This window comes from Ranitomeya variabilis, chromosome 2, assembly GCF_051348905.1.
Source record: "Ranitomeya variabilis isolate aRanVar5 chromosome 2, aRanVar5.hap1, whole genome shotgun sequence".
Taxonomy (NCBI): domain Eukaryota; kingdom Metazoa; phylum Chordata; class Amphibia; order Anura; family Dendrobatidae; genus Ranitomeya; species Ranitomeya variabilis.
Window position 1 is genome coordinate 86,919,816 of NC_135233.1, and position 26,530 is coordinate 86,946,345.

The following is a 26,530-nucleotide window of genomic DNA, read 5'->3' on the forward strand; positions in this document are numbered from 1 at the left end:
GGACGGAAAAGAAAAATTGACAAGAGATTTCAACGCAAGATTGTGCGGATGTTGGATAAAGAACCTCGACTAACATCCAAACAAGTTCAAGCTGACCTGCAGTCCGAGGGTACAACAGTGTCAACCCGTACTATACGTCGGCATCTGAATGAAAAGGGACTGTATGGTAGGAGACCCAGGAAGACCCCACTTCTTACCCGAGACATAAAAAAAGCCAGGGTGGAGTTTGCAAAAACTTACTTGAAAAAGCCTAAAATGTTTTGGAAGAATGTTCTCTGGTCAGATGAGACAAAAGTAGAGCTTTTTGGGCAAAGGCATCAACATAGAGTTTACAGGAGAAAAAAAGAGGCATTCAAAGAAAAGAACACGGTGCCTACAGTTAAACATGGCGGAGGTTCCCTGATGTTTTGGGGTTGCTTTGCTGCCTCTGGCACTGGACTGCTTGACCGTGTGCATGGCATTATGAAGTCTGAAGACTACCAACAAATTTTGCAGCATAATGTAGGGCCCAGTGTGAGAAAGCTGGGTCTCCCTCAGAGGTCATGGGTCTTCCAGCAGGACAATGACCCAAAACACACTTCAAAAAACACTAGAAAATGGTTTGAGAGAAAGCACTGGAGACTTCTAAGGTGGCCAGCAATGAGTCCAGACCTGAATCGAATAGAACACCTGTGGAGAGATCTAAAAATGGCAGTTTGGAGAAGGCACCCTTCAAATATCATGGACCTGGAGCAGTTTGCCAAAGAAGAATGGTCTAAAATTCCTGCAGAGCATTGTAAGAAACTCATTGATGGTTACCGAAAGCGGTTGGTTGCAGTTATTTTGGCTAAAGGTTGTGCAACCAAGTATTAGGCTGAGGGTGCCAATACTTTTGTCTGGCCCATTTTTGGAGTTTTGTGTGAAGTGATCAATGTTTCTCTTCACCACGACAGCACCCACTTGAGAGAGGGGATCTGCCCCTTAGGAACAGGAAACCCTATGGAGAGAATAAAAGGGGCGGTCCCCCTCGCTCCCGCAGTTGGTTTCCTATTCCTAAGGGAACCCATGGAGAAGAGGATACCTAGCCTGGACGCCGCCTGCGCGGTTTACCTGAGAGGACGGCAGGGGCTCCAGTGCTGGAAGCAGCGTCGGAGGTCCTGGGATCAGCTTCCCCCCTCTGCTGGCAGGCACCGTGAGGCCAGGGTCGGGGAGTCGCCTGGCTCACGGGAGAGGAGAACGCATCAGCGGGCCTGCGGCAGGTAAGAACGCTCTGGGGTCGCGACGCCACTCTCGGCGGTACGCGCGAGCGTGCAGCCTGCAATTTACTCCCCCGGAGGTGAAGTGAAAGCCTCCAGGGTGAGAGAAGGGGAGAGATGATGCCGGGCAATGCGCAGGTAATCCAAGATGGCCGCGACCCGGAAGAGGTGATGACTTCCGGGTTCAACAGGAAGAAGATGGCGGCCCCCAGCATTAAAGGATGCCGGGGCTGATCCCCCGGCATCCAAGCATGGCAGCTTCACCTCAGGACTCAGCGGTGCCTTCAATAGAAGACACAGCGAATTTACCTCGCAGCAGTACAAGCAGCGGGTGCAGATCCTCCACAAAGAGCGCTAAGGAGAAGAGATCTGACCGATCCTCATCCCAGCCTGTGCCTTCATCTCCTCCTCTTCGGCCGGTACCTGATTCATCTGCTTCACTGGGGTGAGTGTGTATCCCACCCTATTAAGCTGATTATTGCCCCCTCTTTTCTCTATACACCATAGGCAAAGAGATCCGAAAAAACGAAGCACAATGTGCCTTATGTACCCAGCCCCTCCCGGATAATTATGCAAAGAAAATGTGTTATGTTTGCATAGAAAACACCTTACGTGAGGAAGCCTCTGTAAGATCTGATGACATCAGACAGATGATCAGGGACGAGTTACGAGCCTTCCGTACTTCAGAAAGTATTCCTGAAACTAAAAGCAGGAAGTATAATTCTCCAAGGTCAGATCCTTCTACTGATAAGGAAGATACGGATGTCTCCCTAGAATATATTTCCTCGGAAGGGGAGCAGGATACGTGCTTTCCAACAGAGAGTATAGATAATCTTGTCAGATCTGTTTGTAACACCATGGGTATTAAAGACAGTAAAGACCCTAAGACACCACAGGATATAATGTTCGCTGGATTGTCAGAAAAGAAAAGACCTACCTTTCCCGTAATAACACCAATCAATTTAGTTTAAAAAGAATGGGAAAGTCAGGGGCAGAAGGGGTTACCATCTTCATCAGAAAGGCGTTATCCCTTTAAAGATGAGGACATGTCTATGTGGGCCAAAGCCCCGAAGGTAGACGCAGCAGTGGCATCCACGTCCAAGAAATCCTTACTTCCTGTGGAAGATTCTGGTTCCTTACAATACCCATTAGATCGTAAGGCCAACTCACTGTTAAAAGGAGCATGGGAATCATGTACTGGGGCATGCAGACCTGCTATATCGGCTACATGTTCGGCAAGGTCCATGTTAGTCTGGCTTAATGACCTGGAGGAGGGTCTAAAAGGGGGCCTATCGAGAGAAAAATTGATCTCTTCTTTACCCCTAATCAGAGGCGCTACGGCATTTTTAGCAGACTCATCAGCTGACTCTATCAGGTTGGCCGCCAAATCAGCAGGCATAACTAACGCGGCTCGTCGGGCCCTGTGGCTAAAGGGCTTGAAAGGATACGCCCAAACAAAAACTAAATTATGTGGCCTTCCATGCCAGGGTGAGTACCTTTTTGGTACAAAGTTAGATGAGATCCTAACCAAGGCGGGTGAAAGGAGAAAGGGATTCCCTAATAACTATATTCCATCCTATAGGAGAGCATTCCGGAAGCCCATCTTTAATAAGAGAAGGGATTTTAAAAACCAAGACCGCTGGGCCAATAAAGATAACAAACAAAGAGGCTCTTTTTTCGGAAAACGTCCTTTTAAAATGGAAGACAAACCACGTTAGTACAGATCTGCCAGTAGGTGGCAGATTGTCTTTTTTCGCCACACAATGGCGTGCAGTAACATCCAACTCTTGGGCAACTAGCCTCATAACTTCAGGCTTAAAATTAAAATTTGCCCGAGTCCCTCCGGACTCATTCCTATTGACTTCTTTAAAGTCGCAATCTCCACAACAATTTTTGGAACAGGAAATAATTAATCTCCTATCCAAAAATATATTAGTAGAAGTCCCTTTTCATCAGAGGGGAAAAGGGTTTTACTCCCCTTTTATTTTTGATCTCAAAGCCTGACGGATCATATAGGACTATAATAAATCTTAAAAAAGTGAATATCTTTCTGGAAAACCAAACCTTCAAGATGGAGTCGATCAGGTCCACAGTAAAACTTCTGTTTCCTGGGTGCTTTATGGTAGTCCTTGACCTAAAAGATGCATACTACCATCTACCAATTTATATTGAACACCAGCAGTATCTGCGTGTAGCAATCATGATCAATGGGCAAATATGTCATTTTCAATACACAGCAATGCCCTTCGGACTGTCAATATCTCATCCCTACAGGAAATGGGATGGTTGATTAACTGGGAAAAATCCAGATTATCTCCAACAACCCGTCAAACATTCCTGGGTCTTATCCTAGACTCTGAATGTCAGAGATGTTTCCTTCCAGAATCCAAACAGTCAGTAATAAAAAATAAAGTACAGTCGGTGATTAATAACCCTGTAATCTCCCTTAGAGAAGGTAGGTCCCTTTTAGGTTCCTTTACATCATGCATTCCGGCGGTTCCATGGGCTCAATTCCACACTAGGCAGTTACAGTACACAATTTACAGGAGGAAGGAAAATTACAAGGCCATTTAAGTAGTCGTTTATACCTCCCATTAAATGTAATAGAGTCCCTCTACTGGTGGTTAGAGCCGGACCATCTGGTCTGTGGAGTCCCTTGGGTGATTAGACCTTCAAGAATAATTTTTACTGATGCCAGTCCTACTGGTTGGGGTGCACATCTGGAAGACCAGATAGTTCAAGGCCAATGGTCTATTATAGTGAGCCGAACGATTCATCTAATGAAAGGGAACTAAAAGCAGTTTATCATGCCATATGTAAATTCCTTCCGCAGTTACACGGAACCCACACAAGGATACTTTCAGACAACATGACATCTGTTGCGTATATAAACCATCAAGGAGGAACGAGATCAGGAGCTCTCATGTCTATAACAGACGAGATCCTATCTATGGCCGAGATACATCTGTCTGTCAGCACTGCATGTCAGAGGAGTGGACAACTCAAAGGCAGATTTCCTCAGCCGTCACACTCTCCATCAAGGAGAGTGGGTACTCAGTCGGCGTATCTTCATGATGATAGCCAAGAAGTGGGGCACTCCCGACATAGACCTTTTTGCAACAAGAAACAACAGACAGGTCAAAAAGTTCGCTTCATTGTTCCTGTCCGACAACCCCGATATCCTAGATGCTCTCTAAGTTCCATGGACATTCCGGCAAGCTTACGCCTTTCCTCCATTAATACTCCTTCCGACTGTAATCCGGAAGATAAGAGAAGACAAAGCAAACATAATTCTAATAGCGCCATTCTGGCCCAAGAGGCCATGGTGTTCCTGCCTCAGAGCCATGTCTGTCTCGGATCCATGGATCCTTCCAGAGACTCAGGACCTTCTCTCTCAGGGTCCCTTCAACCACCCTCATGTGAAGGGCCTACGGTTGACAGCCTGGTGTTTGAAAGGCAACTATTAAAACTAAGGGGGTTTTCAGAGAGATTGATTGATACCCTTCTACTCAGTAGAAAGAGGTCTACAACAACCATATATGTAAGAATATGGAAAAAAATTCTAACTTTCTACCCAGCAGCTCTATCAACAGAAATTCCTATTTCTGCTATTTTAGTTTCTCCAGAAAGGACGTGACTTAGGCTTATTGGTCAGTACACTAAAAGTGCAGGTTTCTGCTCAAGGAGCTCTGTATAGTCACAATATTGCAGGAGACAGATGGGTAGCACGGTTCATCTCAGCATGCCAAAGGGCAGAACCAATCCAGATTCCCCACATACCACCATGGGATCTTAATCTAGTTCTAGAGGCCCTAACAAGGGAACCATTCGAGCCAATACACTCGGCCCACATAAAATATGTTTCTCTTAAAACAGCTTTTCTTGTTGCTTTAGTATCAGCCAGAAGAGTAGGCGATATTCAGGCATTATCGGTAGATCCTCCTTTTCTGTCAATATTCAAGGATAGGATTGTTTTAAAAACAGACCCTTCTTACTTACCTAAAGTAGGGACCAAATTCCACAGATCCCAAGAAATCTTCCTTACTTCCTTCTATAGTAACCCCACAAATCAGGAAGAGGAAAGATACCATACATTAGATGTAAGAAGGGCCGTAATAGCTTACCTAGACAGAACTAGCTCCTGGAGGAAGAGCAGGGCTCTTTTTGTTTCCTTCCAGGGCCATAAGAAAGGTTCTAGTGTCACGAAGAACACGCTTTCTCGATGGATTCCGGACGCAATTTGCCTGGCCTATTCAGCAAAAGGGGAGAACCCGCCTGAGACTGTAAAGGCACACTCTACCCGGGCAATGTCTTCATCCTGGGCTGAGAGAGCGGAGGTTCCAATAGAACTGATATGTAAGGCCGCAACCTGGTCTTCTCCTACTACTTTCTATACTCACTATAGATTGGACTTGTCTTCCTCATCTGACTTGTCTTTCGGTAGATCAGTTTTTAACACGGTGATCCCTCCCAAATGACTATCTCTGTAAGTCTCTCAAGTGGGTGCTGTCGTGGCGAAGAGAAAACACCGGATTACTTACCGGTAATACTCTTTTATAGAGCCACGACAGCACCCCTTCACTTCCCTCCCTAATAAGTTATTTTGCCCAAGAGCACTGATAAGGGTGAATGGTTCTTGTAGTTAGCTATACTTATATTAACTAAAGATAAACAATGATATTGGATTGCCTACTAAGGGTATGTGTCCACGTTCAGGATTGCATCAGGATTTGGTCAGGATTTTACATCAGTATTTGTAAACCAAAACCAGGAGTGGGTGATAAATACAGAAGTGGTGCATATGTTTCTATTATACTTTTCCTCTATTTGTTCCACTCCTGGTTTTGGCTTACAAATACTGATGAAAAATCCTGACCAAATCCTGAAGCAATCCTGAACGTGGAAACATACCCTAATACTGGTGGGCGGTTCCTCTCATTCTCTGTAACCCAACTGTGGGAGCGAGGGGGACCGCCCCTTTTATTCTCTCCATAGGGTTTCCTGTTCCTAAGGGGCGGATCCCCTCTCTCAAGTGGGTGCTGTCGTTGCTCTATAAAAGAGTATTACCGGTAAGTAATCCGGTGTTTTGCTTCATTCTCTTTTGTCTTTTTTCATTTAAGACAAATTAAATGAAGATAATACCAAAGAATTTGTGTTTGCAGTATTTTCAGGAAGAAACTGAGTATTATCTGACAGAATTGCAGGGGTGTCGATACTTTTGGCCACAACTGTAGCTGCAATGCTCCGTGTGCTCTAACTCCTTTCCACAACAAGTGCCATGCTCTGTGTTCTGACCTTTTTCTACCATATCTGCCATGCTATGTGTGTTCCAACTCTATTCTACCATAGCTGCCATGTTCTGTTTATTCTAACCCCTTTCTATCATGGCTACCATGCTCTGTGTGTTCTGACCCATTTCTACTATAGCTGATTTAATCTGTGTGTTCTGACTTTTTTTCTTTGATAGCTGCCATGCTCTGTATGTTCTGATTACTTCCTACCATAGCTGCCATACTCTGTGTATCCTGACTTTTTTTCTACCATAGCTGCCTTACTCTGTGTTCTGACTCCTTCCTACCATAGCTGCCATAAAACTCACCAAAACCTCATCGTGGGCACCACGTTGTTCTGTGTAAACAGGTGCTGTGCTGGCGTTGATACGATTGCTCTGTGCTCATAGAATATAACGTTAACGATCGTTCGGCGCTTGTAGAATATCGTCATCCGGTCTAAATGTGGCATGGCATGCAACCACGTGTCCATCCCCTATTCATTGTCACACAGTTGATAACTTTTCGTCTTTCCACTTCCCCATGTCTCTTCTACAGCTCTCTGCCCCCTTGTGAACCAAGAACATCAGCATGATCCGTGCGACATGTTGAAATAGTTCTGCAAAAGAACAAAAAAGTTAAAGAATATTAAAGAAAGTCTTTGTTGAGAAATGCTGCAATTTGTGGGGCAGTGAAAAGGCCAGAGTATGTCAGCGTGAGCAGGAAAGTAAAATAATCTGCGGAAAATGACAAACAAACATTAGAGAGAGTCCGCAGGTAGAATAGCAGAAGGGCAGTGTACGCTGTCACATCGGTCAGGAGCCACCAGATTTCTGAAGGCAGGAATATTGATTTCCTGATTTGCTGATGGGAGAGTACTACTCCCACCAGCCTACACCTGTCACTGATAACAGCGAGAGCAGGCGCCAGCTGATGATAGTATTCATAAAGCTTGTGCCTGCACTATAAAAAAAAAAATTACTGCATTGGTTCCACTCCAAATATTTGATAACCAGCATGGCAAAACTGACAGCTGTGGGCTGCAACCCTCGGCTGTCAGCTTTATCATGGCTGGTTATCAAGAAGCAAGAAATTTCTTAAGGCAGATGAGAGTAGTAGTCCCATCAGCCAACGCCTGTGACCGGAGGTAAAATTTTTATCTCTGGTCACAACTGCTGCCTCATGCTGTCATCTGACAGCATGTGAGCTGCAGTGCTCTGACCAGCAGTAATGAGCTTACCGCCGATCAGAGCAAGTGTTTGCCACACTGTCATGCAGATGACAGCATGGCAAACAATGGATGTCCGGGTACTGTTCTGGTATCTGAAGCAAACTTTTTTTTTTTTCTTTTAACTGTTCAGCGAGACCCGAACATCCACAGGTTCGTCCATCACTAGTCATTGGACCACTTTTGGTAGGTACTAACCACTGAGAATGTTACAAAACCCGCTGTTTTAGAAAACCTTTGCCTAGTCATCACAATTTGGCCACTGCCAAAGCTGCTTCCAACCTTACTGTTGCCCATTTTTCTTGCATGCTGCAAATTATCAGCTAAATGACCACTTTCTGCCCTCCCACCCCTTAACAGGTGCTATTTTAACAAAATATTTACTTTACCTTTGAGTATTTTTAGAGTACGGCATAGATAGTGTGGTAGGTGTGAAGCTCTGCCCAGCCACTTCAGGCCAACGACTAAATGATTGTGAAACAATGTAGTCTCAAAGTGCCTCCTAAATATTATGGATGGTCAGTGGAGCAAAAACATGGTGCAATGGTTGTAGCAATACATGAAAAGCATCAGAGATGGCCTAAAGCTGCTTTCCGGTGTGCAGTGTGGCAAGAAGTGTGTTTTGGGCTTTAATATACAGTAGAGGCTAAAATGCTCCCTCTGTATGAAGGCACCTAACTTTGCATTGCAAACCCCCATATTTGACCTGTTGTACTGTGGCGGCAGCAGTGGCATTAGTTCAGTCCATAAGCTGAGAAATACAAGTCACCTGAATGACCAGCGCAGTATCTGTGATCACTGGGTACATACCGTCAGTATAAGCTTTCCCTGGGCATGTGCGTCGTCCGTGCTTCCTGGCAGTAGCGGTAACTAGAGACTTTTGATCACAAGTGCCACATGGCTGCTGTGTGCTTTGCTTAATAGTGACCTTGTCAGACTGATGACTTTGCAGCGTGTAACATGTTGCTTCTCAGTGCTGGGAAACTAGAATGTGTTAGATAGTCACCCTAATGACTGTGAACATGAGCTGACCTCCCTGCAGCCATTAGGCGGCATTGCTGGAGGACAAAGATTGTTATTTCTTTGCTTGTCAGTGGATTGCACTTATATACTGACTCGAATGCTCAGTAAACTGGTCTGGCTGGTTGCATTGACACTGCAGGCGCTTATAAGAGGTACTTACAAGTTCACTTTTTTATTTCTTGACTTCTTTCTTTCAGCTGTCATCCTTGTCTATAAACAAGCCAGACTCTGACATTTCCATCTTCATTATAGAGATTGAAATTGGATTTTTGTTTTCTGCATTGTGGGGAGTAATAATAATCTTTATTTTTATATAGCGCTAACATATTCCGCAGCGCTTTATAGGTTGCACACATTATCATCGCTGTCCCCGTTGGGGCTCACAATCTAGGTTCCCTATCAGTATGTCTTTGGAATGTGGGAGGAAACCGGAGTACCCGGAGGAAACTCACGCAAACACGGGGAGAACATACAAACTCTTTGCAGATGTTGTCCTTGGTGGGGTTTGAACCCAGGACTCCAGCACAGTACAGAAATTAGTTACGTTCTTACCCGCTGCATCGTGCCGGATGCACGGTCACTGGTTGGCTTCCCCTCTCTGCAATCTTGTAGGATTAGTCTGCATAAAATTAAAGGGAGGGTTCACATTGCCTAATGTTTTGAACTAAATAATCCGTCGGGCTTCTATTTGAACAGTCGAAAAACGGCAGTCACACATGCATTTGTAGTGTTCAAATGGAAGACCCCAATATACTGCTCAGCGGAAAGCAGAAGGTGATGTGAACCCTCCCGAGCCTAAGTGCCCAGTAAGTCGATAGTGACCATCATAGCAATTATATTAGGAACTAGATGGTGGCCAGATTCTAACGCATCGGGTATTCTAGAATATGTATGTAGTTTATTTATGAAGTTTTCAGAATAATGCAATTTATACATAGTATTCGGCCGGCCGGGCGCGACCAATTAGCGAAGCGTGGTTCAAATTCTGCGCCTATTTGCGACCGGCCTGCGCCTGTCGCTGATTGGTCACGACCAGCCAGCCGATCAGTGAAGCCAGGGCCAGCTCCAGGTTTTTGAGGGCCCCAGGCGAAAGAGTCTCAGTGGGCCCCCCCCTCTTTAACACATACCACGATTCATGATGCACAGCCCACGCAGCGTATAGCACAGCCCACGCAGCGTATAGCACAGCCCACGCAGCGTATAGCACAGCCCACGCAGCGTATAGCACAGCCCACGCAGCGTATAGCACAGCCCACGCAGCCTATAGCACAGCCATGTATATTGCCCAGCTCCCTCAGTATATAGCACAGCTCCTGCAGTATATAGCACAGCCCACGTAGTGTATATATAGATAGATACTCCCAAGGTCTGAAGCTGAACAACACAGAGGCTTTGATGACAACCTTTCCTATTCTAATATCACATGCTAATGCCCATATTCTCATTAGCTATACTGTCTCATTTCTTCATACACATGCACTCTCGACTCAACTGAGCATGCAAGTGCTTAACCTAGGAGAAGCGACCAAACACCTCAGGCACTGGGTTATTTTGTTTGGGACGCCCTACATGCCCGATCCTAACCTACTGGAGGACAGTCTTGTTGAGGCCTATACGGAACTTAACGAAACAAACAGAAAAAAACAGGCGCAGCAGCTTAAATGGAATAAAAGAAATCCATGAATAAATATATGCTACACAAATTAGTGACATGTGTGACTTAAAGGACTGAATGGCAGATGATTCGGGGTGGGAGGAACCAAAAAAACCTCTAAGTATGGACCCAAAAGAGTAGTAGCGAGACAAAAAAAAAATTAACACCTTTATTAAGCAGTAGGTGGCAAAAGTTGGCACAGTGTGTAAAAGAGTGCCCACACAAATACACTAAGCAAATTAAAAAGGTATAAAAAGACAATATACATGGAATTAAGGCTGGTTTCACACTTGCGTTTTTATCTGCATGCGTTTTTTTAAAAAACGCATGTGTGAAAAAATGCATGTAAACGCGGTAAAACGCATGCGTTTTTTAGACGCATGCGTTTTTATAGAAAAACACAAGAAAACAAGAAAAAAACAAAAAACCCTACCCCTAACCCTACCCCTAACCCTAATCAGTGGCCACTTATATAAGTGCCACTTATATAAGTGCCACGTATTTAAGTGCCACGTATTTAAGTGCCACGTATTTAAGTGCCACGTATTTAAGTGCCACGTATTTAAGTGCCACGTATTTAAGTGCCACGTATTTAAGTGCCACGTATTTAAGTGCCACGTATTTAAGTGCCACGCATTTAAGTGCCACGCATTTAAGTGCCACGCATTTAAGTGCCACGCATTTAAGTGCCACGCATTTAAGTGCCACGCATTTAAGTGCCACGCATTTAAGTGCCACGCATTTCAGTGCCACGTATTTCAGTGCCACGTATTTCAGTGCCACGCATTTCAGTGCCACGCATTTCAGTGCCACGCATTTACGTGCCACGCATTTACGTGCCACGATATTTCAGTGCCACGTATAACCACGTAGTTATAGTATTTATAGTACGTGGCACTTAAATATGTGGCACTGAAATACGTGGCACTGAAATATCGTGGCACTGAAATATCGTGGCACTGAAATATCGTGGCACTGAAAGACGTGGCACTGAAAGACGTGGCACTGAAAGACGTGGCACTGAAAGACGTGGCACTGAAAGACGTGGCACTGAAAGACGTGGCACTGAAAGACGTGGCACTGAAAGACGTGGCACTGAAAGACGTGGCACTGAAAGACGTGGCACTGAAATATCGTGGCACTGAAATATCGTGGCACTGAAATATCGTGGCACTGAAATATCGTGGCACTGAAATACGTGGCACTGAAATACGTGGCACTATGACTGTCAGAAAATGTTCATTAAACGGTTAGGGGTGAGGTTAGGGGTAGGGTTAGGGTTTGGATCCCTTTATCACCTTGATGGTGGTGGGTGACTTTTCAGTGTGTTTTCTGTTTTTTTTCTATAAAAACGCATGCGTTTTTAACGCAAACCAACGCATGTGCTTAAAAACGCATGCGTTTACATAGACAGCAATGCATTTTTTGCCGCGAAAAAAACGCGCAAAAAAATACTACAGGTTGCATTTTTGAAAATGAACGCATGCAGAAAAAAACGCATGCGTTTGAAAACGCGACCAAACGCGTACAAAAAAACCGCATGCGTTTTCAATGTTAAATATAGGGGGGAAAACGCATGCGTTTTTTGTGCAAAAAACGCTGCAGACAAAAACGCAAGTGTGAAACCAGCCTTAATTGATTGAAAAGAGGGAGAAGGGGAACCACAGGGAAAATAATAAGGTAGATAATATATTGGAGTGCATTATAAAATGCAAAGTGATGGTAATCATCCCTTTAATGATAAGCCTATAAGTAAAAAATAAGCCAATACCACATTCATTAATCCAATAAATACTTCACAGTATATTAGATCATCCCAAAATACATATAAGGTGAACAATCATATAGGAGCCATCATAAGGAATGTATGCGAGGCACATAAACTGCACAGTATATGAAAGGGTAAAGGGGACGTGGAAATCAGCAATAGGCATTACCTAGTGGTAGTGAAATGGTGGTCCCTGGTCCAAGTGCGGCGCACACCCCGACGCGCGTTTCGGAGCTTTGTCCTTCGTCAGAAAAAAAGGAAAGGAGTATTTCTAGTGGCTGAAAAAAGTATCCCTAAAATTGTCATTTAAGTCCTTAGCCATACCAGCCATGTTTTTCTGGTGCATAGAGTGCCATCCTTTTCAAGATGTCTGCATGCAGTCAGTAAATATTTGTTGCACGGATTCGGAGACTGAAACTCCATTGTCATTGTGATAGAGTGCTGCGATGCTCTTCAGATTTGCACTTGTGCCATTTCAGCCATCTATTACAAGGGTATCTTGCTGAAGTACAATTAGAGACAAGTTAGGCTACTTTCACATTTACGTTTTTTTAAATCTGTCACAATGCGTCGTTTTGGGAAAAAAATGCATCCTGCAAATTTGCCCGCAGGATGCTTTTTTTTCCCATAGACTTATATTGCCGATGGATCGCAACTTATGGCCACACATTGCGTCCGTCGTGCACTGGATGCGTCGGATTTTGGCGGCCCGTCGTCTCGGAAAAACGTTCAAGGGAATGTTTTTCTGTACGTCGCATCCAGGTTTCCCATCTGCACATGCCCGGCAGGAAATGTCTCTCTCTAACTCTTTGCTGCCCATCAACACAGACGGAAATGTGAAAGCAAACACTTCCGTCGGTACGTCGCGCCGAGGCTTCGTGACGGCCCCGTACCGACGGAAGTGTGAAAGAAGCATTACAAAGAAAACCATGACCCTTTTTATGAAACCTTATTCACATGATGCTGATGAAGCGGTGTTTTCATTGCGTGTTCTTTCTAAAAACTGCTGCAATGAAGTTTTAGAACATTGACTTTTAATAGGTGACGTCATGATGAGGAGCTGACATCCGATGACCTTTATTACTCTGCTTTACATGGACTGGAGAATCTAAAACAGGTTGACCTCAAAGCAGAAATAAATCACTTGTAGGCAGCAATTGTGCTACGCCGGGTCTAGCAAAAAGTCACATAATGCAGTGTACACGTAGGAAGGCACATTTTTTTGATAATCATCACTTTAATTTGCTCTGTTTCTATTTCAGCAAATCCACAATTACTTCACAGGACCTCTTGGAATTCCAGCCTGGGGCTCCTACATCATCTTTATTGTGGCCACCCTGATGATTGGACTTATACTGGGTTTGGTAAGCCTTGTCTGATTTTACATTTTACATGTGTGAGTAAAAGCACCTCCATGTGTCTGTGTAGTCTGTGCCAAGTGCTTAAAGGGCACCTGTCACCCCGTTTTTTCCGTATGAGATAAAAATACTGTTAAATAGGGCACAGCTCGTGCATTACAACAGTGTATTTTGTGGACCCCGATTCCCCACCTATGCTGCCAAAATACGTTACCAAAGTAGCCGTTTTCGCCTGTCAATCAAGCTGGTCTGGTCAAAAGGGCGTGGTGTCTTCCCCCAGATCTTGCTTAGTTTTCCGTTGGTGGCGTAGTGGTTTGCGCATGCCCAAGGTCCCGAATCCACTGCACAGGGGAGTGAAAACAGCGCGATGTGTGCTATTTCATTGGTGATCGGTGGGGCCCAGGCCCTATTTAACGGTATTTTTATCTCATACGGAAAAAACGGGGTGACAGGTTCCCTTTAAGTTATATATGGATAAAATGAAACGTGTGTGTGTGTGTGTGTGTGTGTGTGTGTGTATAAATATACATATAACAAAGGAAAAATCTAAATCAAATCAATCTTTGTTGCCTCCACCGTTTGCCTTCAAAACCGTATCAAACCATCAATTCATCTAGGTACATTTGCACACAGGTTTTGAAGGAACTTGGCAGGGAGGTTGTTCCAGACATCTTGGAGAACTAACCACAGATCTTCTGTGGATTTAGTCTGGTGCAAATCATTTTTTTTCTGTTCATGTAATCTCAGGTTCAAATATGCTGAGATTGGGGCTTTGTGGGGGCCATATCATCACTTCCCACACCCCCTGTTCTGATTTATGCTTAAGATAGTTCTTAATGGCATTGGCTGTAAGTTTGGGGTCATTGTCCTGTTGCAGATTAAATTTGGAGCCAATCAGAAGCCTCCCTGATGGTATTTCTTGATGGGTACGGATCTGCCTGTATTCAGCAGCATTGAGGAAATCATTAGATAAAATAAAATTCTCAACTCCATCTGCTGAAATGCAGCCCCAAACTTGCAGTGGACCTCCACCATGCTTCACTTTTCCTGTAGACACTCATTATTGTACCACTCTTCAGCCCATCAAACTGCCTTATGTTACATCCACATTTCACATTTTGACCACTCAGTCAAGGGCACCTACAGCCATTTTTCTACACGCTAGTTCCTATATTTTCCTATCTTAGTTGACTCCCTAGGTCTTGTTTCCATATCAAAGGTACGGTTCTTGACCTCATTTCTAACATGAAGACCATTTCTGACTAGACTTCTCCGAACAGTAGATGAGTGTAGCTGGTTCCCTCAGGTTGCTGTCAGCTCTGAGCTGCTGGAAATCTTTTGATTTCAAAAGGAATAAAGCATGATGAGCCTTTCTTCTGCTGCTTGGGTGACCACTGCGTCTATGGTCCTTAACGTTGTATAATTTTTGGTGCTCTTCAAGAGAGCTTGAACAGCACATCATGAAACCCCAATCTGCTTTGAAATCTTTGCTGATGCAGTGTAACGACCTTGTGTCTTGTCACTTGGCTCGGTTTTGCCATGATGTTCAGTGCCTTGCGAAAGTATTCTGCCCCCTGAAACTTTTTAACCTTTTCCCACATATCATGCTTCAAACGTAAAGATACCAAATGTACATTTTTGGTGAAGAATCAACAAGTGGAACACAATTGTGAAGTTGAACGAAATGTATTGGTTATTTCAAATTTTTGTGGAAATTGGAAAACTGAAAAGTGGGGCGTGCAATATTATTCGCCCCTTTAACTTAATGCTTTGTTGCGCCACCTTTTGCTGCGATTACAGCTGCAAGTCGTTTGGGTATGTCTCTATCAGTTTTGTACATCGAGAGGCTGAAATTCTTGCCCATTTTTCCTTGGCAAACAGCTCGAGCTCAGTGAGGTTTGATCGAGATCGTTTGTGAACAGCAGTTTTCAGCTCTTTCCACAGATTCTCGATTGGATTGAGGTCTCGACTCTGACTTGGCCATTCTAACACCAGATGCGTTTATTTGTGAACCATTCCATTGTAGATTTTGCTTCTTGTTTGGGATCATTGTCTTGTTGGAAGACAAATCTCCGTCCCAGTCTCAGGTCTTTTGCAGACTCCAACAGGTTTTCTTCAAGAATGGTCCTGTATTTGGCTCCATCCATCTTCCCATCAATTTTAACCATCTTCCCTGTCCCTGCTGAAGAAAAGCAGGCCCAAACCATGATGCTGCCACCACCATGTTGGATAGTGGGGGTGGTGTGTTCAGGGTAATGTGCTGTGTTGCCTTTACGCCAAACATATCGTTTGGCATTGTTGCCAAAAAGTTCGATTTTGGTTTCATCTGACCAGAGCACCTTCTTCCACATGTTTGGTGTGTCTCCCAGGTGGCTTGTTGCAAACTTTAAACGACAATTTTTATGGATATCTTTGAGAAATGGCTTTCTTCTTGCCACTCTTCCATGAAGGTCAGATATGTGCAATGTATGACTGATTGTTGTCCTATGAACAGACTGTCCCACCTCAGCTGTAGATCTCTGCAGTTCATCCAGAGTGATCATGGGCCTCTTGGCTGCATCTCTGATCAGGCTTCTTCTTGTTTGAGATGAAAGTTTAGAGGGACGGCCGGGTCTTGGTAGATTTGCAGTTATATGATACTCCTTCCGTTTCAATATGATCGCTTGCACAGTGCTCCTTGGGATGTTTAAAGTTTTGGAAATCATTTTGTATCCAAATTCGACTTTAACCTTCTCCACAACAGTATCACGGACCCGCCTGTTGTGTTCCTTGGTCTTCATGATGCTCCCTGTGCTTCAAACAGAACCCTGAGACTATCACAGAGCAGGTGCATTTATATGGAGACCTGATTACACACAGGTGGATTATATTTATCATCATTAGGCATTTAGGACAGCATTGGATCATTCAGAGATCCACAATGAACTTCTGGAGTGAGTTTGCTGCACTGAAAGTAAAGGGGACGAATAATATTGCATGCTCCACTTTTCAGTTTTTGAATTTCCACAAAAATTTAAAATAATCAATAAATTTCGTTCAACTTTACAATTGTGTTCCACTTGTTGTTGATTCTTCACCAAAAATTTACATTTGGTATCTTTGTTTGAATCATGATATGTGGGAAAAGGTTGAAAAGTTCCAGGGGGCCGAATACTTTCGCAAGGCACTATATATATTACATATGACATAAAGCGGCATCCTCAACCTCACCCTTATAGCATAGCTTGACTGTTGCTTATCCAGTTTTAAGCCCCTTGCACAGTTGTTTCTGTCTCATGAATGTACTTCAATCTATATATCATATGAAAACGATTATCACATGTTAATTGGTTATTTATACACCTGACTATAATCCTAGATATATAAATTATTATTATTATTAGATGTGCTGCTGTTTTAAAGGCAGATTTTGCTTTTGCTCATCCACTTTGTGTTAGGGCTAGCGAGTCGCACCTAAGAATAATATGAAAGGTATCAGGTGTGTTTGCAACCCGGGGTCCACCGTGCAGAAAAACTCCTGCTGCTCAGTAATGGCGGACACTATATGGCGGTATAACGTGATCACATGGGTTAGCTTCACCCGGTATGAAAAAGGAGACTAACCCTGTTGCTTCACAGGGTCGCCGAACCGCAAAGTGAGCACTAGGACGAGATCACAGAACTCCCCAAGGAGTGGGGGAAGAGTCCCTCTAGACCACTAGTGCTTGGCGCCACTACTGCTGTGCCAGGGGAAAACTAAATAGACATTTACCGCACGAGAGTGCGTACAGTGCCGCTCTGACGGACGCCACTAACCACCCTGAGTAGGGCCAGGAAAGCGCACTATTTGCGCATGGTGCACTGGCGGTTGCTGCTGGTCTGACCCAGTAAGAATCGTGCTCTTGTTCTTGGATAGCACTGTCAGGTGCTAGGTAGCTCCAACATTCGCGAGCATTCAACAACACTACGAATGGGAATGATTAAGGAGCAGTCACCAGAACAGGCATACATCCACACACACACACGATAGCAGGTTTATACTAGCGCATGGCAATGCGAACCTTTTATAGCTGTAGCTCTCCGGGACCTTCCCAGTGGTCCAATAGGAGCTGCCACAGGACCTGAGCATGTGACCCCCGACCTCCAATGAGAGGTCTTCCCTTGGGCATGCTCAGAAGAAGAAAAGCATAACTTAGTCCCAGGAGTGCCTGCTCGCCACTGGTCAGTGCTGGTTATAATGGCTGAACCTGGAAGGGCAGCAGTAACCAAATGTAGAGCATCTGCCTGAGCCAGGCGCTGGGACCGACGTCTCTGCTGAGCAGGCTCCACTACGGCTGGAGGAGAATGGGAGACCTTAGCGGATGTGGTTCGAGATTCCCCCTGTGCAGCGGTGGGAACTCGACACCTAACACTTTGTAGTTTAATTGTTAAAAAAAGGAACTATTAACATTTCTATATTTTTAAAGCATTTTTACTTTGCAGCATATTTTTCCACACCTGCCTACAACTTTTGCACACTGCTGTATATATACTATGTGCAGGCTGTCGCTTAATGTGCGATCATTGTAAACTGATCATTGATTGTAAGTAACAGATCCTTATACCACTCCGATGACTAGAAGCGAGCAGCTGCAGGGAGAATATATCTTCATTTTTCTCCCTGTAGCTGCGCTTCCAGTAAAGCTGTTTAGTTTAAACACTATTTACCTGCAGATTAACCTTCTATCCATGCAGGTAAATATCTTTTCTAGAAGTGACAAAGTTAGCTTTAAGAAAAATGAGAAATAGACTGAAGTCTCCGTTTTCTCTTTACCAAAGTCTAAATGAGTTTATCTTTAAAGGCTCATGTTCTTTCCCATGCTATGATAAGCAGATGAAGTCCTGGCACGTCTAATCAGTAAACTCTTCCCATAAAGTAATGTAGGAACATCATTTCTTAGAACTCAATTTTTTTGCTGTTCCTCTAGTATTCCTCCTGGAAAGGTATCGCAAAGGCACTGTTCACACTTTTGTTTTTATAGCATGTTAAATGTAAGTACCACAGTGTATTCTAACATGAGGGCTGACCTATAACTTTGCAGAGGTATACAGTAGAATATGTTGCTCCTAGGCTCTTGTTATTAAAAAAAAAAAACATGTAATATAAAAAACAAGGTAATATTAAAAAACACATGGCACACTTTATTTATCTGCACTTCTTAATAGAAAAGTGATAAAAAATGCTTTGCTATGTAATGCATACTGGCCCAGCATATGCTACATAATTCATGGGACCTGTGTGGACTTCCAAGTATACATCCAGGTATTTCTCCTACTGTATATGAGTCGCCCACCAGGGCCGTGGTGTACTCAGTACCGGGTCAGCTACTCACAGGGGGATGTCACGGTTGCAGCGACCTGGTCCGTGGACCTGGGTGCCCATTTTAAAGGGTATGTCCTAAAAGTGGTTTTGAATAAAGTTTGTGTTCACGACGCCACATGTGGTATTCGGTCAGTGGGGACCGACACTGCTTAAAAGGGTCCTCTGGGGTGATGGTATGGCAGCTGAGATGGTATAACTTCCCACAGGTGAAGTATGTCCCCAGTGTTCCCTGTGTATGGATGAGGATGGTGAGTGGTGCAGTAAAGAACGGAGGACACAGGTTTACAGTCTCTTTGCTTGGTTTACTGAAGACTTCAGGCAGCCATAGTCCAGGGCACCAGATCACAGGTACAGGCAGGGTCCGTCCGGCTTGGAAGTGAATTCAGAGTTCCCCTTACCAGGTGGAGTTAAAAGCCTTCCTCATAGCATGGTGGTGTTGTAGTCCCTTACTGCCTATGGCTTCTGGCAAGGTCCTCACAGTTCTCTCTGTCCTCCATGAAGGTTAGGATACAAACCCGTATGACAGGTGGAATGAGCCTTTTTACAGGGTCTTTATCACGACCCGGGCTCTGTGTCTCCTGGGTATTAGGGCAGACAGGTGATGTGTAATCCAGCTGTCCTGCCGGTTTCTGCTGTAAGTCTTAGAGTCCCTCACAACCTCGGGCTACCGGTAATCTGCGCTTCACAGGGAGATAACTCAGTCGCCGCTGTCCTCCCCAAATGTCACTCTCCTGTGCTTCGCTCTCCTGCACGCTCACTAAACAATATTCTTCCTTTCATATTCTCTCATATTCTCCAGGAGCTGTAGCAAGCCTGGCTACACGACCCCTTCAGTCCTTCCGACACTCAATGTCTGAGTGCTCTGTCCTCTGACAAACTGCCTGATTTCCTTGCCCTCCAGACCAGCATATAGGGAAGTTCCCCTTAATCTGGGTTCAGAGCTGGCCTGAAGTGTGAACATGTTGTGTGCATTATGTTTACCTGATAGAAGAGATCCTTCATCGCTTCCAAGCTTAACATCACTCCCTATGAGGAAAGCAATGCCACTGTGACGACCAGGACCTGGGGCATCACATATACCTGCAATTTTACCCTCAAAAATGGCAAATGAATAGGAGTGGATCTGCAGTACCCCTCATTGATTAATATCTCACGTCTTGAAATGCTCTACTCATGTCTTACAGGATTATTTCTTAAGAGAAAAGGACATGGTTGTCTTTTGACTCTAGCTTTTTTTCCAGCAAATTCCTGTATTCATGTTGAATGTACTCCTCTTTGGGAGAGGGGGGTGTAGGTGATGGCAGCTAGTATATTATCATGGTTGACTTTTCCTGTTGTAGAATTGACTCCTGCTCTTTGTTTTGTTCCTTTGCAGATATTGGTCCTTCTAGCAGATTGCTTTTGTCCAGCGAAACCTAAGTCTAAAGTGGAAAGGCCTGGTAAGTATGGAAGGCACCGTCTAAAGTATTGTGAATAGAGATTATCTATGAACTAGGATTTTCCTCTTCTAAAAGATGATGCCAACCACACCAAATGGAGAACATTGTGGCTGTACGTGTCTTAGACCCTGTTCAGATTGCATTTCTGCAGTTAGCGCTGAGATTCCGCCTGAATCTGCCTACAAACGGGATTGAGATGAACATTCAGTAAGAATATCAAAGATCAGTACAAGGACCTCTCCCGTGACCTATTTGTACACAAGACTGTAACTATAAAATAGGGACTTCTAAAAGATACGAGGATTCTTCACCAAGTACAAGGGGATTCTTTACTGTAAGAGCACTGATGCTATGGATCTCTTTATCTGAAATGGTTATTATGGTGAAATCACTAAAACAATTAAAAAAATAAAGACCCTGGATGTCATTCCTGGGGGTATTATCATTATAAGTTATGGGTAGTGATGGGCGCACCTATGGATGTCCGGGTCTGATGGAACATCTAAAAACAAGTTTAATTCGGGTACCAGAACGGTCCTGGACCCCATTCACATGAATGAGGGGGCCCGAACATCCGTTGTTTGCCATGCTGTCATCTGCATGACAGCGCAGTAAACACCGGGCTCTGATTGGTGGTAAGATGAATAAAAGTAAAAAGGTTACCGCCAGTCACAGGCGTCAGATGATGAGAGAGCACTACTCTAATCGGCGTACACCTGCTGTAACAGCGAGAGCAGGCGTCACTGATGGGAGTATTCAGCAGCTGGCACCTGTGCTATAAATAAATCTGGAAAAACTGACATGGGTCTCTTCTGTTTTTGATAATCAGCGCAGGCAAAACCAACATACGAACTGCAACCCTCAGCTGTCAGCTTTGTCATGGCTGGTTATCAAGAATAGAGGGGACCCGTCTTTTTAAAAAAAACGATTTAAATACATTTAAAAAAACATTGTGGAGTCCAGCCAAGCTAAAGCAGACAACTGAAGCCTGGTATTCTCAGACTGGCATGGGGCCATGGATATTCCCCCCCCAGCCTAAAAATAGCATCCCCAAAAAAGGTGCATCTGTTACATGCTCCAATTCTGGGTCTTTGCCTGTCTCTTCCCGCTTGCCCTGGTGTGGTAGCAATTGGGGTAATAGGTTTGTGGTTCATGTCAGCTGTTTTTTTGGCTGCTGTCCTCAAGCCCAGAGGTTAGTAATGGAGAGGTGTCTATAAAACCCATAGTTAGATTGTAAAAAAAAAAAAAAAAAAGACAGCCAGAATAAAATTCTTTTTGAATTAATAGAGCACAGTTATGCTCATTTTATGCGTAATTCACGGAAGCCCATGTCACCTGTAAAAGACAGAAAATAATAAAGAACTATAATACTCACCTTTTATGCCTCTATGCCTAACCCTCCGATGCGCATGCTCCCAGCTCAAGAAGAAAAATAATAAACACATCACTCGCCTGTGCGATGTGAAGGTAATCTAGATCTGTCCCACGAAGATCCGTGTGATTTGGATAGCGGTCACATCAGTGATGCGACCGCTACCTATGACAGCTGGCTCACGCTGAAACAGGAGCGTAATCACTAGTGATGAGCGAATATACTCGTTACTCGAGATTTCTCGAGCACGCTCGGGTGTCCTCCGAGTATTTTTTAGTGCTCGGAGATTGTTTTCCTCACCTCAGCTGAATGACTTACATCTGTTATCCAGCATAAGTACATGTGGGGGTTGCCTGGTTGCTAGGGAATCCCCACATGTAATCAAGCTGGCTAATAGCTGTAAATCATTCAGCTGAGGTGATGAAAACTAAATCTCTGAGAATTAAAAAATACTCGGAGGACCCCCGAGCGTGCTCAGGAAATTTCGAGTAACGAGTATACTCGCTCATCACTAGTAATCACACTCCTGCAGTGTGTAGCGCTGAGCTGCCTTGAGAAAAGTCACCGAAGTTCATAGCTGATGAAAGCCTAACTTACTGCCAATCAGAGCCGCCGGTGTTTCTCCTGCTGTCCCACGGATGACAGCGTGGGAAACAGATGATGATCAGGGAGCCAAACCTGAACGGTATCATCGACTTCCCGGAAAAGTCTGTGTTCAGGATCCATGCACGGACACTAGGACCCCATGCTTTACTGTTCGGGTTCACTCATCACTAGCTGTCAGTACTAGATTGCTGGAGAGTGATTGCTGACCCAGGGATTCATTCTCATTGTGATGTGCAGAGTCAGGAAGAATTATGTTCCCAAAATGAGGAAAATTATAATTTTTTTTTCTCCCATGAAGTGGGGTAAATCTTCCTCTAGATCAACATTACAGGGAAATAGGCTGAACTAGATGGACACATTATCCTTTTTTATCCTTATAAACTACAACTTGGGTAACTATGTTAGATCTGGCTACAAAATAGCTAAACAAACAAGTTAAGAATGTCAGAAAACACATTTATGGGAATTACTGATGGCCTGTTTCCTATAGCTAGAAACCGACTTTCCGTAAATAGGAAATGTTATAAGTTGCAGATTAATGAGCTATTAGCTAAATAGGTTTCTTAAACTAGACAATTTACCTTTGAAAAGCCTGCATTTTATTACAGTAAAAATGAGATTCATTTTATCCAAACCGATCAAAGCTTGCTCTTTGTATTATGTTTTTATGCTCCTTTTTCTACCATGTGTCCGTCCTTTAAGATAGACCTCTGTCTAAGATAAATAAATAACTTTACATTACTATCTTGACTTTCAAAGGGGTATGTGTATCTTCCTTCCTGCCAAACACGTGGTGCCTTGAAAGCTTGCAATTACTTAATTTACCCAGCTATGCCCCCTTTAAAACTTTTTAGTTTGTGTTTTCTTTTCTTTTTCCCATTTTTAACCTTCCCACTTGCTTTGTACATTTACTATCTCTGAGCTCTTTTTTTAGAAAAAGGTTGTCTCCCTGATCAAATTGGTTTCTTTCTGTAAACGATAAAGCCGCATTTGTTTGGTGAGGCTTCCATAATGCTCGTCTGATCATTATCTTGTTCTGCTCTGTATATAAGATCTCCTTTTAGAGTCCTTACGGAAAAAAATAGTCTATCTTTTACAGCCAAGTGCTGTTCATCATCCCGAGACAGCTGGAGGAGAACATTGATCCTTATCCGTATGTTTTTTAGATAATGAATGACAATTCAGCTTAGATTGTATGTTCTTCATAAGTCTTCTATTTGAGGTAGAATAATGATCTGTTTCTATGCCTTCTCTACAGATACCATATGTTGATATAAACATCAAAGGCCTCCTTTAAACTGTCTGGGGATTCACATGCACATTACTGTAGAGGTGATTGAGCTTTCCTCAGACTCGCTGAGATATGAGCCTGCTGTGCATGCATATCACTAAAGGTTGCCTATCCAAGATGATATAAAGTTCTCATACCCATTCGGTGAATGTCAGTCGAATCCTCTGCGTTCAAAGGAAATGGCAGAGCATCTAATCTGTATATAATTGTCCCAATTCTTTTACCCCCGATGGCTTAATCCTTTACTGTAGAGGCCCCCATCCACATTAGATCTTGGGCCAACACCTATCTTTTCCAACTCCCCCATACCAAGGAACATTTGTCTCTGCCAAGTGCTTCCGTGTTCTCTATGATCGAGCTGCTTCCAGAACGTGCTGGCGTTGACTTATCTTCCCGCTGAACAAAAGAATCAGCTGATGGATCCTTCTTCACGAGCCACCAGAAACTTTAGATAATTGTCTGAAGTCATTGGGTTCTAGCTGACTTTTGGCTAATATATATATATATATATAGCAGCCTTTAGGGGAATAAACTGCTGTCATTGACAATTGTCCAATCACTAAAGTGTTAGGGTCAGTTTTCTGGTGTCCATACAACTTCACTTATTTATCTGGCATCGACCTCTCCCGTTTTCCCAGACTTTGGTTCAGCCATGTGTTTTGTATTGGAGGAGGAGTTAGCTGCTGCAAGACTCCTCTACCGATGACCATAGAATAAGTTCAGGCAATGAAATTCAACTTGGCTGATCCTTCTTGTTGCAAAGGAGTCATTTTTAGAGGTGGTGCGAATGGATTTGCAAGTGCTGATACAGTGGCCATGACCGTAATCTGTAACCGCTAGACTGGAGCCTTAAGAACCACCTCTTACCTGATGGCATCCATGGCTCTTCTATCGATTAACCTGCCTGGCGTCAGGCCAGCTAATCAAGAGGCGCTGGAGATGCTGTCAGCTAGGAGCCTGTTTTTAAGGCTCTTGTTTAGTGGACACAGATTAATGACGTTGCCGGTGGACCTGGCCCTGCGATTTAGATGTAATAGAGCTTTAATTATGGCAGTGATGGGTATGGACGTCTGCTTTCTCATCTCCTTTGTATGTAACCACTGAATTAATAAGTGCCTATACTACCGGTCAACTATGTAATGGTCCACTAAATTATTTATTCTAATTTACTTTAGATACAAACAAGGAAGACGTGGACGTTTCAGATAAAGATCAGAAAGATTCTTCTGATGAACCGAAGGATGCGGCTGAAAATGAAGACGTAACTGAAGCGGATAACGACAGTTGTAAGGAAGAAGAGGAGCAAGCAGAGGACAGTGAGGACGACGCTAATTCTAACAGTGGTGCTAAGGATTCAGAGGAGGACTCGGCGGTGGAGAAATCTGACCCAGAAGATGAAGAAGACCAGGACAGTCATCCACAACCCACAAGCACTCCGGACACTGAAAGTGCCTTGAGGCATCGCAGAACTGAAGCCGTGGACAGTGGACAGTAGACCAACATATTTACATATGGGTGTATTGTTTATGGACCAAAGATACGTCTCCTTATTATTGCTGCAGTTTTTATGGTGTGATTTGTATTCTGCATGGAAACTTCCTTTATTACAGCCACTTTGCAGGAAAGTTTTAGAAGTCGTCTCCCAGTGTTTAGGTCCATAGCACAAGACTTTCACAAGTTGTTCTTTTGGGGTTTCAGGCATTGCCCGTTTGTCGTGAGATCCCCCCCTTACTTCTGATTCACATCAGTTTACACCAGATTCTTTTTTTTAATGAGATAAGGAATTAGTCGTACAATTGTTATAGCCACAAATTTTTAACTGTTTACTTTTTTTTTTTTATAGATTTTGTTCTTTTCGTTTCAGGCACAGTGTGTATGGTTTATAGTGAAATACAGATGTTTTACTTGTTTAGTTAAAGAAATCTTTTTCTGAGGCACATCTTTACTAATTAAAGGGATCACATCTAGGAATTCGAAAAAAAAAAAAAAGAACTTAAAAGCAAAAAAAATTTCTAAAATAAAAATACACCCCCTAACTGCCTGTACAATCCTTCTGTGGTCCCCACCGGTCTCTGATATTTCCCGCTACAAAGACGTCATGTACATCCACATGACCACCACAGCCAATCAGCAGTCTTGAGCTGTACACGCTAACATCACCGCTGAGACCATTTAATTGGTTACAGTGGCCAAGTGGATGGACGTGATATCATTGCTGTAGGGTAATAAAGATAGACTAGCGGGAATGAAAGCAGTGGCGGCACTCCCAGCCTGTAATGTTAGTTTGTTTTGTTTTTTACTTTTTGATACATTTTTTTGATGGTAGCTTGTTGAAGTCCTGAAGAACCCCTTTAAATACCTCCTCCTCCTTTTCTTGTGATCAAACTGACAGGCAGATTACAGCAATATCATCTGGACTGGGACTTGTATTAGTATGTCTATAAGTTTTAGCATAGGCTGCTTAGTTGTTATGCGGTAGGTGATTATTATTTTATTTAATTATCATTGTTAGCTTTTGTAGCTATGTCTTTTTTGAAATATTAAAATATTTGTACATTTAAAGTAGCAGAGGGGAATCTGTAAATGAAAAACCTTTGAGTAACAATCTACCCACTGTACATACAGGAGTGATATGCAACATCTCTCATTATCACCCAAATCCATGGCCTTACTCACCCCCCTGTTATTACATGGAAACCTCTCCCCGAGGCCGAGAGGTCCGTCCCCTTATCAGACCACTATCCGACCATTCTGTCACCGTTACCAGATTCATCCTGCAAGATACAGATATTATACCTGTTTAAAATGACCACCCAAATTGACAGAGAGAAATGGTTGGTTCTTCCAAAAAGAAAGGCCACTAAACACACATATATCCCTTTATAAGGTTTGTCCCGACTATATCCTCTGGTAGGCTATATGGACGCTATAAAGACTGGTCCCCC

The 26,530-nt window shown here is 43.6% G+C and overlaps 1 protein-coding gene across 1 annotated transcript in view; it reads left to right on the plus strand.

The window, feature by feature from the left end:
* LOC143804497 (thioredoxin-related transmembrane protein 1-like) overlaps positions 1 to 26,150 on the plus strand; it is a 98,063-nt gene extending 71,913 nt beyond the window's left edge. The window contains exons 6-8 of the mRNA XM_077282638.1: positions 13,441 to 13,542; positions 20,253 to 20,316; positions 24,761 to 26,150. Coding sequence (XP_077138753.1) covers positions 13,441 to 13,542; positions 20,253 to 20,316; positions 24,761 to 25,080 — 486 coding nt within the window. The 3' untranslated portion in view covers positions 25,081 to 26,150. The remainder of the gene's footprint in view (positions 1 to 13,440; positions 13,543 to 20,252; positions 20,317 to 24,760) is intronic.
* Positions 26,151 to 26,530: the final 380 nt, after the last annotated feature.